This window comes from Oncorhynchus mykiss, chromosome 31, assembly GCF_013265735.2.
Source record: "Oncorhynchus mykiss isolate Arlee chromosome 31, USDA_OmykA_1.1, whole genome shotgun sequence".
In the NCBI taxonomy this organism is placed as follows: Eukaryota; Metazoa; Chordata; class Actinopteri; order Salmoniformes; family Salmonidae; genus Oncorhynchus; species Oncorhynchus mykiss.
In genome coordinates this window covers 4,786,460-4,799,660 of record NC_050571.1, presented here as the reverse complement: position 1 = coordinate 4,799,660, position 13,201 = coordinate 4,786,460, and the positions used below count along the sequence as shown (strand labels likewise).

At 41.1% G+C, this 13,201-nt stretch overlaps 1 protein-coding gene across 1 annotated transcript; it reads left to right on the top strand.

Moving 5' to 3' along the window:
- Positions 1-11,340: 11,340 nt before the first annotated feature.
- On the top strand, positions 11,341-12,222 carry LOC118945992 (extensin-like). Its single transcript, XM_036969659.1, has one exon. It carries the CDS (start codon positions 11,341-11,343, stop codon positions 12,220-12,222), a length of 882 nt encoding a protein of 293 aa, XP_036825554.1.
- The last annotated feature ends 979 nt before the right edge of the window (positions 12,223-13,201 follow it).

Sequence of the window (13,201 nt, the reverse complement as noted above, 5' to 3'; positions counted from 1 at the left end):
ACCCTTCTGTTTCCAGGTAGAACAGGTTTGGGTTCCATGTTGAACCCCTTTGTTTCCAGGTAGAACAGGTTTGGGTTCCATGTTGAACCCCTTTGTTTCCAGGTAGAACAGGTTTGGGTTCCATGTTGAACCCCTTTGTTTCCAGGTAGAACATGTTTGGGTTCCATGTTGAACCCCTTTGTTTCCAGGTAGAACATGTTTGGGTTCCATGTTGAACCCCTTTGTTTCCAGGTAGAACAGGTTTGGGTTCCATGTTGAACCCCTTTGTTTCCAGGTAGAACATGTTTGGGTTCCATGTTGAACCCCTTTGTTTCCAGGTAGAACATGTTTGGGTTCCATGTTGAACCCCTTTTGTTTCCAGGTAGAACATGTTTGGGTTCCATGTTGAACCCCTTTGTTTCCAGGTAGAACATGTTTGGGTTCCATGTTGAACCCCTTTGTTTCAAGGTAGAACATGTTTGGGTTCCATGTTGAAACCCTTTTGTTTCCAGGTAGAACATGTTTGGGTTCCATGTTGAACCCCTTTGTTTCCAGGTAGAACAAGTTTGGGTTCCATGTTGAACCCCTTTGTTTCCAGGTAGAACATGTTTGGGTTCCATGTTGAACCCCTTTGTTTCCAGGTAGAACAGGTTTGGGTTCCATGTTGAACCCCTTTGTTTCCAGGTAGAACAGGTTTGGGTTCCATGTTGAACCCTTTTGTTTCCAGGTAGAACATGTTTGGGTTCCATGTTGAACCCTTTTGTTTCCAGGTAGAACAGGTTTGGGGACCTGGAAACAGAAAGGGTTTCACCTAGAACCAAAAAGTGTTCCCCTAACAGGATGTTACTGTATTCAACTAACAGGATGTTACACAATTCAACTAACAGGATGTTACTCTATTCCCCTAACAGGATGTTACTGTATTCAACTAACAGGATGTTACACAATTCAACTAACAGGATGTTACTCTATTCCCCTAACAGGATGTTACTCTATTCAACTAACAGGATGTTACTGTATTCAACTAACAGGATGTTACACAATTCAACTAACAGGATGTTACTCTATTCCCCTAACAGGATGTTACTCTATTCAACTAACAGGATTTTACTCAATTCAACTAACAGGATGTTACTCTATTCAACTAACAGGATGTATTAGTCATGAAAGAAATAACACTGAATCAATTCCAGTGTACTTGAAATACAAGATACATTACAGAATAACACTTGAATAGTACTTAACTATCACCAACGGGCTAAAACTTAATCTGATTATCATCTCTAAGAGAAAACACTGTGTGTGTGTGTGTGTGTGTGTCTGATATACACAGGAGCTTGGTAGCAAGTTCTCAAAGTCTGAACAAATGTACTGTCCTTTCATTATCCCAACCGGAAGTAACATTTCTTTGCACTTTGCTAGTTAAAACAAAAGACAGGAACAACATACCCAGATTCTAATCTAATCAACTCAATTTAAATGATAGGAGTGCATCCGACAGACCAAATAACAATTTCTCTGTAACAATAAATCCACAGCACTTACAGCAGTAAAATAGTTGCTCTCCCCGGTACAACCGTTGTGTTTATATACCCGTTAAATCATTTGTGTTTAATGTATTTAACATCCCTGAGTCGCTCCTCTTTTCAGTTCGCTGCAGCTAGCGACTGGAACGGGACTCCAACTGGACCGTTTTATCTCCATCTCTTCGTTCAAAGAATCAATCATGGACACAATTGTGATGTATTGTTCTCTTTACCTTCTTGCCCTTTGTGTTGTTGTCTGTGCCCAATAATGTGTGTACCATGTTTTGTGCTGCTGCCATGTTGTGCTGCTGTCATGTTGTCTTGCCACCGTGTTGTTGTCTTGTTGTGTTGCTACCATGTTGTGTTGCTACCATGTTGTCATGTTGTCTTGCTACCGTGTTGTTGTCATGTTGCCTTGCTACCGTGTTGTTGTCATGTTGTCTTGCAACCGTGTTGTTGTCTTGCTACCGTGTTGTTGTCATGTTGTCTTGCTACCGTGTTGTGTTGCTACCATGTTGTCATGTTGTCTTGCTACCGTGTTGTTGTCATGTTGTGTTGCTACCATGTTGTGTTGCTACCATGTTGTCATGTTGTCTTGCTACCGTGTTGTTGTCATGTTGTCTTGCTACCGTGTTGTTGTCTTGCTACCGTGTTGTTGTCATGTTGTCTTGCTACCGTGTTGTTGTCATGTTGTCTTCCTACCATGTTGTTGTCATGTTGTCTTGCTACCGTGTTGTTGTCTTGCTACCCTGTTGTTGTCATGTTGTGTTGCTACCATGTTGTTGTCATGTTGTCTTGCTACCGTGTTGTTGTCATGTTGTCTTGCTACCGTGTTGTTGTCATCTTGTCTTGATACCATGTTGTTGTCATGTTGTCTTGCTACCGTGTTGTTGTCATGTTGTGTTGCTACCATGTTGTGTTGCTACCATGTTGTCATGTTGTCTTGCTACCGTGTTGTTGTCATGTTGTGTTTCTACCGTGTTGTTGTCATGTTGTCTTGCTACCGTGTTGTTGTCATGTTGTGTTGCTACCATGTTGTGTTGCTACCATGTTGTCATGTTGTCTTGCTACCGTGTTGTTGTCATGTTGTGTTTCTACCGTGTTGTTGTCATGTTGTCTTGCTACCGTGTTGTTGTCATGTTGTGTTGCTACCATGTTGTGGTGCTACCATGTTGTCATGTTGTCTTGCTACCGTGTTGTTGTCATGTTGTGTTGCTACCATGTTGTGTTGCTACCATGTTGTCATGTTGTGTTTCTACCGTGTTGTTGTCATGTTGTCTTGCTACCGTGTTGTTGTCATGTTGTGTTGCTACCATGTTGTGTTGCTACCATGTTGTCATGTTGTCTTGCTACCGTGTTGTTGTCATGTTGTCTTGCTACCATGTTGTTGTCATGTTGTGTTGCTACCATGTTGTGTTGCTACCATGTTGTCATGTTGTCTTGCTACCGTGTTGTTGTCTTGCTACCGTGTTGTTGTCATGTTGTCTTGCTACCGTGTTGTTGTCTTGCTACCGTGTTTGTTGTCATGTTGTCTTGCTACCATGTTGTTGTCATGTTGTCTTGCTACCGTGTTGTTGTCATGTTGTCTTGCTACCATGTTGTTGTCATGTTGTCTTGCTACCATGTTGTTGTCATGTTGTCTTGCTACCGTGTTGTTGTCATGTTGTCTTGCTACCGTGTTGTTGTCATGTTGTCTTGCTACCATGTTGTTGTCATGTTGTGTTGCAGCCCTTCTATGTAGTTGACTTATCATGTCTCTTTATGTAGTGTCCCCACAGGAGACCTTTTACCTTTTGGTAGGTAGTCATTGTAAATAAGAATTTGTTCTTAACTGACTTGCCTGGTAAAAAAAAAATTAAAATAATAAATTGTGTCAATCTACCTGTTAAGTCAGTTAGAGAGAGAGAGTGTAGCCAAGCAATGGTAATGAGAAAGAAGCCAAGCAATGGTAATGAGAGAGAAGCCAAGCAATGGTAATGAGAGAGAAGCCAAGCAATAGTAATGAGAGAGAAGCCAAGCAATGCTAACGAGAGAGAAGCAAAGCAATGCTAATGAGAGAGAAGCCAAGCAATGCTAACGAGAGAGAAGCCAAGCAATGCTAACGAGAGAGAAGCCAAGCAATGGTAATGAGAGAGAAGCCACGCAGGCAACATTTGCAGGCAAAATACATACACAAATAAATAAATAAATAAATAAATAAGCCCAAAGAAAACAAATTAAATGCAAGTGGTCATAGAACATGTGTTTTTATTCCTTTATTTACCCCTGTGGTGTTTGGTTATTATCTGGGAGTTTTGTGACCCTGGAGTCTGATTTACTGCGTTACTGAATTACCAAGCTTGTATATGATCGCAGCAGGAGGGGAGATGGGAGAGGAAGATGGGTGGAGGTAGAGAGAGGGAGGGAGAGAGGGAGTCAGAGTGGGGAAGAGAGAGAGGGAGGGGAGAGAGAGAGAGAGAGAGAGAGAGAGAAAGAGTCAGAGTGGGGAAGAGAGAGAGAGAGAGAGAGAGGGACGGGGAGAGACAGTGAGACAGAGAGCGAGAGAGAGAGAGAGAGAGAGAGAGACAGTGAGACAGAGAGCGAGAAAGAGAGAGAGAGAGAGAGGGAGGGAGAGATAAGGAGAGAGAGAGGGAGGGGAGAGATAAGGAGAGAGAGAGAGAGAGAGAGAGACAGAGACAGAGACAGAGAGAGAGGTTGTGATGCCTGGGTTCCACACACCAACCAAGAATTCACAAAATGGGACAAACATCAATTGAGACTCTGCATGCAGAATTCTGAAAAAAATATCCTCTGTGTACAACGTAAAACACAAAATATTGCATGCAGAGCAGAATTAGGCCCATAATTATCAAAATCCAGAAAAGAGACGTTAAATTCTACAACCACCTAAAAGGAAGCGAGTCCCAAACCTTCCATAACAAAGCCATCAACTACAGAGAGATGAACCTGGAAAATAGTTCCCTAAGCAAGCTGGTCCTGGGGCTCTGTTCACAAACACAAACACACCCCACAGAGCCCCAGAACAGCAATCACAATTAGACTCAACCAAATCATAAGAAAACAAAAAGATAATTACTTGACACATTGGAAAGATTTTACAAAAAAACAGCGCAAACTAGAATGCTATTTGGCCCTAAACAGAGAGCACACATTGGCAGAATACCTGACCACTGTGACTGACCCAAACTTAAGGAAAGCTTTGACTATGTACAGAGTCTGTGAGTATAGCCTTGCTATTGAGAAAGGCCGCCGTAGGCAGACCTGACTCTCAAGAGAAGACAGGCTATGTGCTCACTGCCCACAAAATGAGGTGGAAACTGAGCTGCACTTCCTAACCTCCTGCCCAGTGTATTACCATATTAGAGAGACATATTTCCCTCAGATTACACAGATCCACAAAGAATTCGAAAACAAATCCAATGTTGATAAACTCCCATATCTACTGGGTGAAATTCCACAGTGTGCCATCACAGCAGCAAGATTTGTGACCTGTTGCCACAAGAAAAGGGCAACCAGTGAAGAACAAACACCATTGTAAATACAACCCATATTTATGTTTATTAATCTTCCCTTTTGTACTTTAACTATTTGCACGTCATTACAACACTTTATATAGACACAATATGACATTTGAAAGGTCTTTATTCTTTTGTGAATGTCTTGTGGAACTTCTGTGAGTGTCATGTTTACTGTACATTTTTTTGTGTTTATTTCACTTTTGTTAATCTATTTCACATGCTTTGGCAATGTAAACATAGGTTTCCCCATGACAATAAAGCCCCTTAAATTGTAATTAAATTGAGAGAGAGAGAGAGAGAGAGAGAGAGAGAGACGGGGGATATTTTGCGGGGATTTGCACATCTAGAATGAGAGAAGGAGAGAGACATTAAAGAATCAGCTGTGTTAATCTACCTGTTAATCTACCTGTTAAATCAGTTGTGTTAATCTACCTGTTAAATCAGCTGTGTTAATCTACCTGTTAAATCAATTATGTTAATCTACCTGTTAAATCAGTTGTGTTAATCTACCTGTTAAATCAGTTGTGTTAATCTACCTGTTAAATCAGTTCTGTTAATCTACCTGTTAAATCAATTGTGTTAATCTACCTGTTAAATGAATTATGTTAATGTACCTTTTAAATCAGGTGTGTTAATCTACCTATTAAATCAATCATGTTAATCTACCTGTTAAATCAATTATGTTAATCTACCTGTTAAATCAATCATGTTAATCTACCTGTTAAATCAATTGTGTTAATCTACGTGTTAAATCAATTATGTTAATCTACCTGTTAAATCAGTTGTGTTAATCTACCTGTTAAATCAGTTCTGTTAATCTACCTGTTAAATCAATTGTGTTAATCTACCTGTTAAATCAATTGTGTTAATCTACCTGTTAAATCAATTATGTTAATATACCTGTTAAATCAGTTGTGTTAATCTACCTGTTAAATCAGTTGTGTTAATCTACCTGTTAAATCAGTTCTGTTAATCTACCTGTTAAATCAGTTGTGTTAATCTACCTGTTAAATCAGTTCTGTTAATCTACCTGTTAAATCAATTATGTTAATCTACCTGTTAAATCAATTGTGTTAATCTACCTGTTAAATCAATTATGTTAATATACCTGTTAAATCAATTATGTTAATATACCTGTTAAATCAATCATGTTAATCTACCTGTTAAATCAATTATGTTAATCTACCTGTTAAATCCATTATGTTAATCTACGTGTTAAATCAATTGTGTTAATCTACCTGTTAAATCAATTATGTTAATGTACCTTTTAAATCAGCTGTGGTAATCTACCTATTAAATCAATCATGTTAATCTACCTGTTAAATCAATTATGTTAATCTACCTGTTAAATCAGCTGTGTTAATCTACCTGTTAAATCAATTATGTTAATGTCGCTCAATTGTGTGAATATACCTGTTAAATCAATTATGTTAATCTACCTGTTAAATCAATTATTTGAATCTACCTGTTAAATCAGCTGTGTTAATCTACCTGTTAAATCAATTATGTTAATCTACCTGTTAAATCAATTATGTTAATCTACCTGTTAAATCAATTATGTTAATCTACCTGTTAAATCAGCTGTGTTAATCTACCTGTTAAATCAATTATGTTAATCTACCTGTTAAATCAGCTGTGTTAATCTACCTGTTAAATCAGTTGTGTTAATCTACCTGTTAAATCAATTATTTTACTCTACCTGTTAAATCAGTTGTGTTAATCTACCTGTTAAATCAATTATGTTAATCTACCTGTTAAATAAATTGTGTTAATCTACCTGTTAAATCAGTTGTGTTAATCTACCTGTTAAATCAATTATGTTAATCTACCTGTTAAATCAATTATGTTAATCTACCTGTTAAATCAATTATGTTAATCTACCTGTTAAATCAGCTGTGTTAATCTACCTGTTAAATCAGTTGTGTTAATCTACCTGTTAAATCAATTATTTTACTCTACCTGTTAAATCAATTATGTTAATCTACCTGTTAAATCAGCTGTGTTAATCTACCTGTTAAATCAGTTGTGTTATTAATCTACCTGTTAAATCAATTATGTTAATCTACCTGTTAAATCAGCTGTGTTAATCTACCTGTTAAATCAGTTGTGTTAATCTACCTGTTAAATCAATTATTTTACTCTACCTGTTAAATCAATTATGTTAATCTACCTGTTAAATCAGCTGTGTTAATCTACCTGTTAAATCAGTTGTGTTATTAATCTACCTGTTAAATCAGTTGTGTTAATCTACCTGTTAAATCAGTTGTGTTAATCTACCTGTTAAATCAGCTGTGTTAATCTACCTGTTAAATCAATTATTTTAATCTACCTGTTAAATCAATTATGTTAATCTACCTGTTAAATCAGTTGTGTTAATCTACCTGTTAAATCAATTATTTTAGTCTACCTGTTAAATCAATTATGTTAATCTACCTGTTAAATCAACTGTGTTAATCTACCTGTTAAATCAATTATTTTAATCTACCTGTTAAATCAGTTGTTTTACTCTACCTGTTAAATCAACTGTGTTAATCTACCTGTTAAATCAATTATGTTAATCTACCTATTAAATCAGGTGTGTTAATCTACCTGTTAAATAGATTATGTTAATCTACCTGTTAAATCAATTATGTTAATCTACCTGTTAAATCAACTGTGTTAATCTACCTGTTAAATCAGTTGTGTTATTAATCTACCTGTTAAATCAATTATGTTAATGTCCCTCAATTGTGTGAATATACCTGTTAAATCAATTATGTTAATCTACCTGTAAAATCAATTATGTCAATCTACCTATTAAATCAGGTGTGTTAATCTACCTGTTAAATCAGTTGTGTTAATCTACCTGTTAAATCAATTATGTCAATCTACCTATTAAATCAGGTGTGTTAATCTACCTGTTAAATCAATTGTGTTAATCTACCTGTTAAATCAATTATGTTAATCTACCTGTTATATCAGCTGTGTTAATCTACCTGTTAAATCAATTATGTTAATGTAGCTCAATTGTGTGAATCTACCTGTTAAATCAATTATGTTAATGTCGCTCAATTGTGTTAATCTACCTGTTAAATCAATTATGTTAATGTACCTATTAAATCGTTTATGTTAATCTACCTGTTAAATCAATTATGTTAATGTACCTGTTAAATCAATGATGTTAATCTACCTGTTAAATCAATTATGTTAATGTAGCTCAATGATGTTAATCTACCTGTTAAATCAGGTGGTTTAATCCACCTGTTAAATCAATTATGTTAATCTACCTGTTAAATCAGCTGTGTTAATCTACCTGTTAAATCAGCTGTGTTAATCTACCTGTTAAATCAGCTGTGTTAATCTACCTGTTAAATCAATGATGTTAATGTACCTATTAAATCGTTTATGTTAATCTACCTGTTAAATCAATTATGTTAATCTACCTATTAAATCAGGTATGTTAATCTACCTGTTAAATCAGTTGTGTGTTAAATCCGGTGTGTTAATCTGCCTGTTAAATCAGCTGTGTTAATCTACCTGTTAAATCAGCTGTGTTAATCTACCTGTTAAATCAGCTGTGTTAATCTACCTGTTAAATCAGCTGTGTTAATCTACCTGTTAAATCAGCTGTGTTAATCTACCTGTTAAATCAGCTGTGTTAATCTACCTGTTAAATCAGCTGTGTTAATCTACCTGTTAAATCAGCTGTGTTAATCTACCTGTTAAATCAGCTGTGTTAATCTACCTGTTAAATCAGCTGTGTTAATCTACCTGTTAAATCAATTATGTTAATCTACCTGTTAAATCAGCTGTGTTAATCTACCTGTTAAATCAGCTGTGTTAATCTACCTGTTAAATCAGCTGTGTTAATCTACCTGTTAAATCAATGATGTTAATGTACCTATTAAATCGTTTATGTTAATCTACCTGTTAAATCAATTATGTTAATCTACCTATTAAATCAGGTATGTTAATCTACCTGTTAAATCAGTTGTGTGTTAAATCCGGTGTGTTAATCTGCCTGTTAAATCAATTATGTTAATGTACCTCAATTGTGTTAATCTACCTGTTAAATCAATTATGTTAATCTACCTGTTAAATCAGTTGTGTTAATCTACCTGTTAAATCAATTATTTTAATCTACCTGTTAAATCAGTTGTGTTAATCTACCTGTTAAATCAATTATGTTAATGTACCTATTAAATCGTTTATGTTAATCTACCTGTTAAATCAATTATGTTAATCTACCTGTTAAATCAGCTGTGTTAATCTACCTGTTAAATCAATTATGTTAATGTACCTATTAAATCGTTTATGTTAATCTACCTGTTAAATCAATTATGTTAATCTACCTGTTAAATCAGTTGTGTGTTAAATCCGGTGTGTTAATCTGCCTGTTAAATCAATTATGTTAATGTACCTCAATTGTGTTAATCTACCTGTTAAATCAATTATGTTAATCTACCTGTTAAATCAGTTGTGTTAATCTACCTGTTAAATCAATTATGTTAATCTACCTGTTAAATCAATTATGTTAATCAACCTGTTAAATAAATTATGTTAATCTACCTGTTAAATCAATTATGTTAATCTACCTGTTAAATCAGTTGTGTTAATCTACCTGTTAAATCAGTTGTGTTAATCTACCTGTTAAATCAGTTATGTTAATCTACCTGTTAAATCAAACAACCATGGATAGTGTCACGACAGCAACAGACTTCTGCGAGACCTGTATTTATTACCTCAGTTGTCAAAAGTGTTCAGTGGGAAACTTTGATTTGATCTTTATCTCACAGTTGTCAAAAGTACAGAGTCTTCTTTTTCTGTTGAGAGCGTCAAAACTAAAGAGCATCCAGACTTGAACAACAAAAACATGTTGTTGTCTAACTCTATTAAATAATCAATAGAGTGGCATGAAGGGAAGAGAATGGTTTGAGGGTTGATGTGTTTCTCTCCTCCTCCAGCAGCATAGGGACCGGTGCACAGTGCCTTCCCAACAGCCCCCTGAGCCCAACGGGTTCCCAGGTGCCCTCTGAGTCAGGCCCCTCCCTCTGGCTGCAGCTGCAGTAATAGGCCTTGCAACCCTAATGCCACTCTATTCCATATATAGTGCACTACTTTTTTATCAGAGTCCTACTGGGGCCCTGGTGAAAAGTAGTGCACTATTTAGGGAATAGGGTGCCGTTCTGGTGGATCCCAGATGCTTGTCAGGGAGAGAGAGAGAGACTGGTGCCTTTCATAAAACAATGATCAAAGAGAGGCAGTCGTGGAGACATATTGCCTGCTAGGCATGAGTGTCTCCACAGTGCTCCTCTACTCTGTTCTCTCCTTCCTTCTCCTCTCCTCTCCTGTCCCTTCTCGTCTCCTCCCATCTCCTCTCATGTACCCTCTCCTCCCTTCTCCTCCCCTCTCCTCTCCTCCTGTCTCCTCTCATCTCCTCCTGTTTCCTCTCCTCCCTTCCCGTCTCCTCTCCTCCTGTCTCCTCTCAACTCCTCCGGTCTCATCTCCTCTCCCCTCTCCTCCCTTCTCGTCTCCTCCTGTCTCCTCTCCTGTCTCTTCTCCTCTCCTCTCCTGTCTATACTCCTCTAGTCTCCTCTCCTCTGGTCTCCTCCTGACTCCTCTCCTCCTGTCTCCTCTCCTGTCCCCACTCCTCTGGTCTCCTCCTGTCTCCTCTCCTCCCGTCTCCTCTCATCTCCTCCGCTCTCCTCTCCCCTCTCCTCCCTTCTCGTCTCCAACTGTCCCCTCTCCTATGTCCTCTCCTCTCCTGTCCCCTTTCCTCCCTTCTCCTCTCCTGCCTCCTCTCCTGTCCCCTCTCCTCATTTCTTCTCTTCTGTCTCCTCTCCTGTCCCCTCTCCTTCCTTGTCTCATCTCCTGTCCCCTCTCCTCCCTTCTCCTCTCCTGTCTCCTCTCCTGTCCCCTCTCCTCCACTGTCTCCTCTCCTGTCCCTTCTCCTGTCTCCTCTCCTGTCCCCTCTCCTCCCTTCTCTTTTCCTGTCCCCTCTCCTCCCCTCTCCTCTCCTGTCCCCTCTCCTCCCTTGTCTCCTCTCCTGTCCCCTCTCCTCCCTTCTCCTCTCCTGTCTCCTCTCCTGTCCCCTCTCCTCCCCTGTCTCCTATCCTGTCCCCTCTCCTCCCTTCTCCTCTCCTGTCTCCTCTCCTGTCCCCTCTCCTCCCTTCTCCTCTCCTGTCCCCTCTCCTCCCGTGTCTCCTCTCCTGTCCCCTCTCCTCCCTTCTCCTCTCCTGTCTCCTCTCTTGTCCCCTCTCCTCGTCTGTCTCCTCTCCTGTCTCCTCTCCAGAGTGTTACAGAGAGAGGGGGGCTCTGCAGATGACTATGATTTATACATGAAAGAGGCTCGAAAACAGAATATCAGGAACAGATTAGACCAGCCCAACACAGCCCACAGCCCCACCACACAGCGCACAGCCCCACCACACAGCCCACAGTCCCAGCACACAGCCCACAGCCCCAGCACACAGTCCCAGCCCACAGCCCCACCACACAGCCCACAGTCCCAGCCCACAGCCCCAGCACACAGTCCCAGCCCACAGCAAACAGTCCCAGCACACAGTCCCAACCCACAGCCCCACCACACAGCCCACAGCCCACAGCCCCACCACACAGCCCCACCACACAGCCCACAGCCCCACCACACAGCCCCAGCCCACATCCTACAGCCCCACCACACAGCTCACAGCCCCACCACACAGTCCCAGCCCACAGCCCTTAGCACACAGTCCCAGCCCACAGCACACAGTCCCAGCCCACAGCCCCACCACACAGCCCACAGTCCCAGCCCACAGCCCCACCACACAGCCCCAGCCCCACCATACAGCCCCAGCCCACAACCCCACCACACAGCCCACAGCCCCACCACACAGCCACAGCCCCAGCCCAACCACACAGCCCACAGCCCCACCACACAGTCCCAGCCCACAGCCCACAGCCCCACCACACAGCCCCAGCCCCACCACACAGCCCACAGCCCCAACACACAGCCCCAGCCCACAGCCCACAGCCCCACCACACAGCCCCAGCCCACAGCCCCACCACACAGCCCCAGCCCACAGTCCCAGCCCACAGCCACAGTCCCAGCCCACAGCCCCACAGCCCACAGTCGCAGCCCACAGACCACAGTTCCAGCACACAGTCCCACCACACAGCCCACAGTCCCAGCCCCACCACACACCCCACAGCCCCACCACACAGCCCACAGCTCCAGTTAGCTTCACTCTGATATTCTGTACAGCTAAAATCTAGCATGAGCAGAGCAGTTGCAGCTCTAATCAACGCACACACACACACACACACACACACACACCCTCCTTAAAATAGCCCACTACTAATAAGGCCTCTTAACGAAGTCGCCTGCCGAATTCAAATCATAGTCAGGGGTTTTAAACTGTCCAATGTCAGTCTCTATTTCTCCCTGTTGTCTCTGTGTGTGTCTCTCTTTCATTCTCTTGTCTCTTTCTCGTCGTCGTTTGGGGCTACCAGTTTATCGGCAGAGCTGCTATAGTTTGTAGTTACCTCAGCTATTGATGCAGCTCTGGAACCAGATCCACCAAACAGCGTGTAGAGAGTCAGGTCAGCTATTGAACCGGATCCACCAAACAGCGTGTAGAGAGTCAGCTCAGCTATTGAACCGGATCCACCAGACAGCGTGTAGAGAGTCAGGTCAGCTATTGAACCGGATCCACCAGACAGCGTGTAGAGAGTCAGCTCAGCTACTGAACCGGATCCACCAGACAGCGTGTAGAGAGTCAGCTCAGCTATTGAACCGGATCCACCAAACAGCGTGTAGAGAGTCAGCTCAGCTATTGAACCGGATCCACCAAACAGCGTGTAGAGAGTCAGCTCAGCTATTGAACCGGATCCACCAAACAGCGTGTAGAGAGTCAGCTCAGCTATTGAACCGGATCCACCAAACAGCGTGTAGAGAGTCAGCTCAGCTATTGAACCGGATCCACCAGACACCGTGTAGAAAGTCAGGTCAGCTATTGAACCGGATCCACCAGACAGCGTGAAGAGAGTCAGGTCAGCTATTGAACCGGATCCACCAGACAGCGTGTAGAGAGTCAGGTCAGCTACTGAACCGGATCCACCAGACAGCGTGTAGAGAGTCAGGTCAGCTATTGAACCGGATACACCAGACAGCGTGTAGAGAGTCAGCTCAGCTATTGAACCGGATCCACCAGACAGAGT

What these genes read in the sequence shown, in the direction of transcription:
- LOC118945992 (XM_036969659.1), top strand. Translation starts at nt 11,341, where the DNA reads ATGAAAGAGGCTCGAAAACAGAATATCAGGAACAGATTAGACCAGCCC.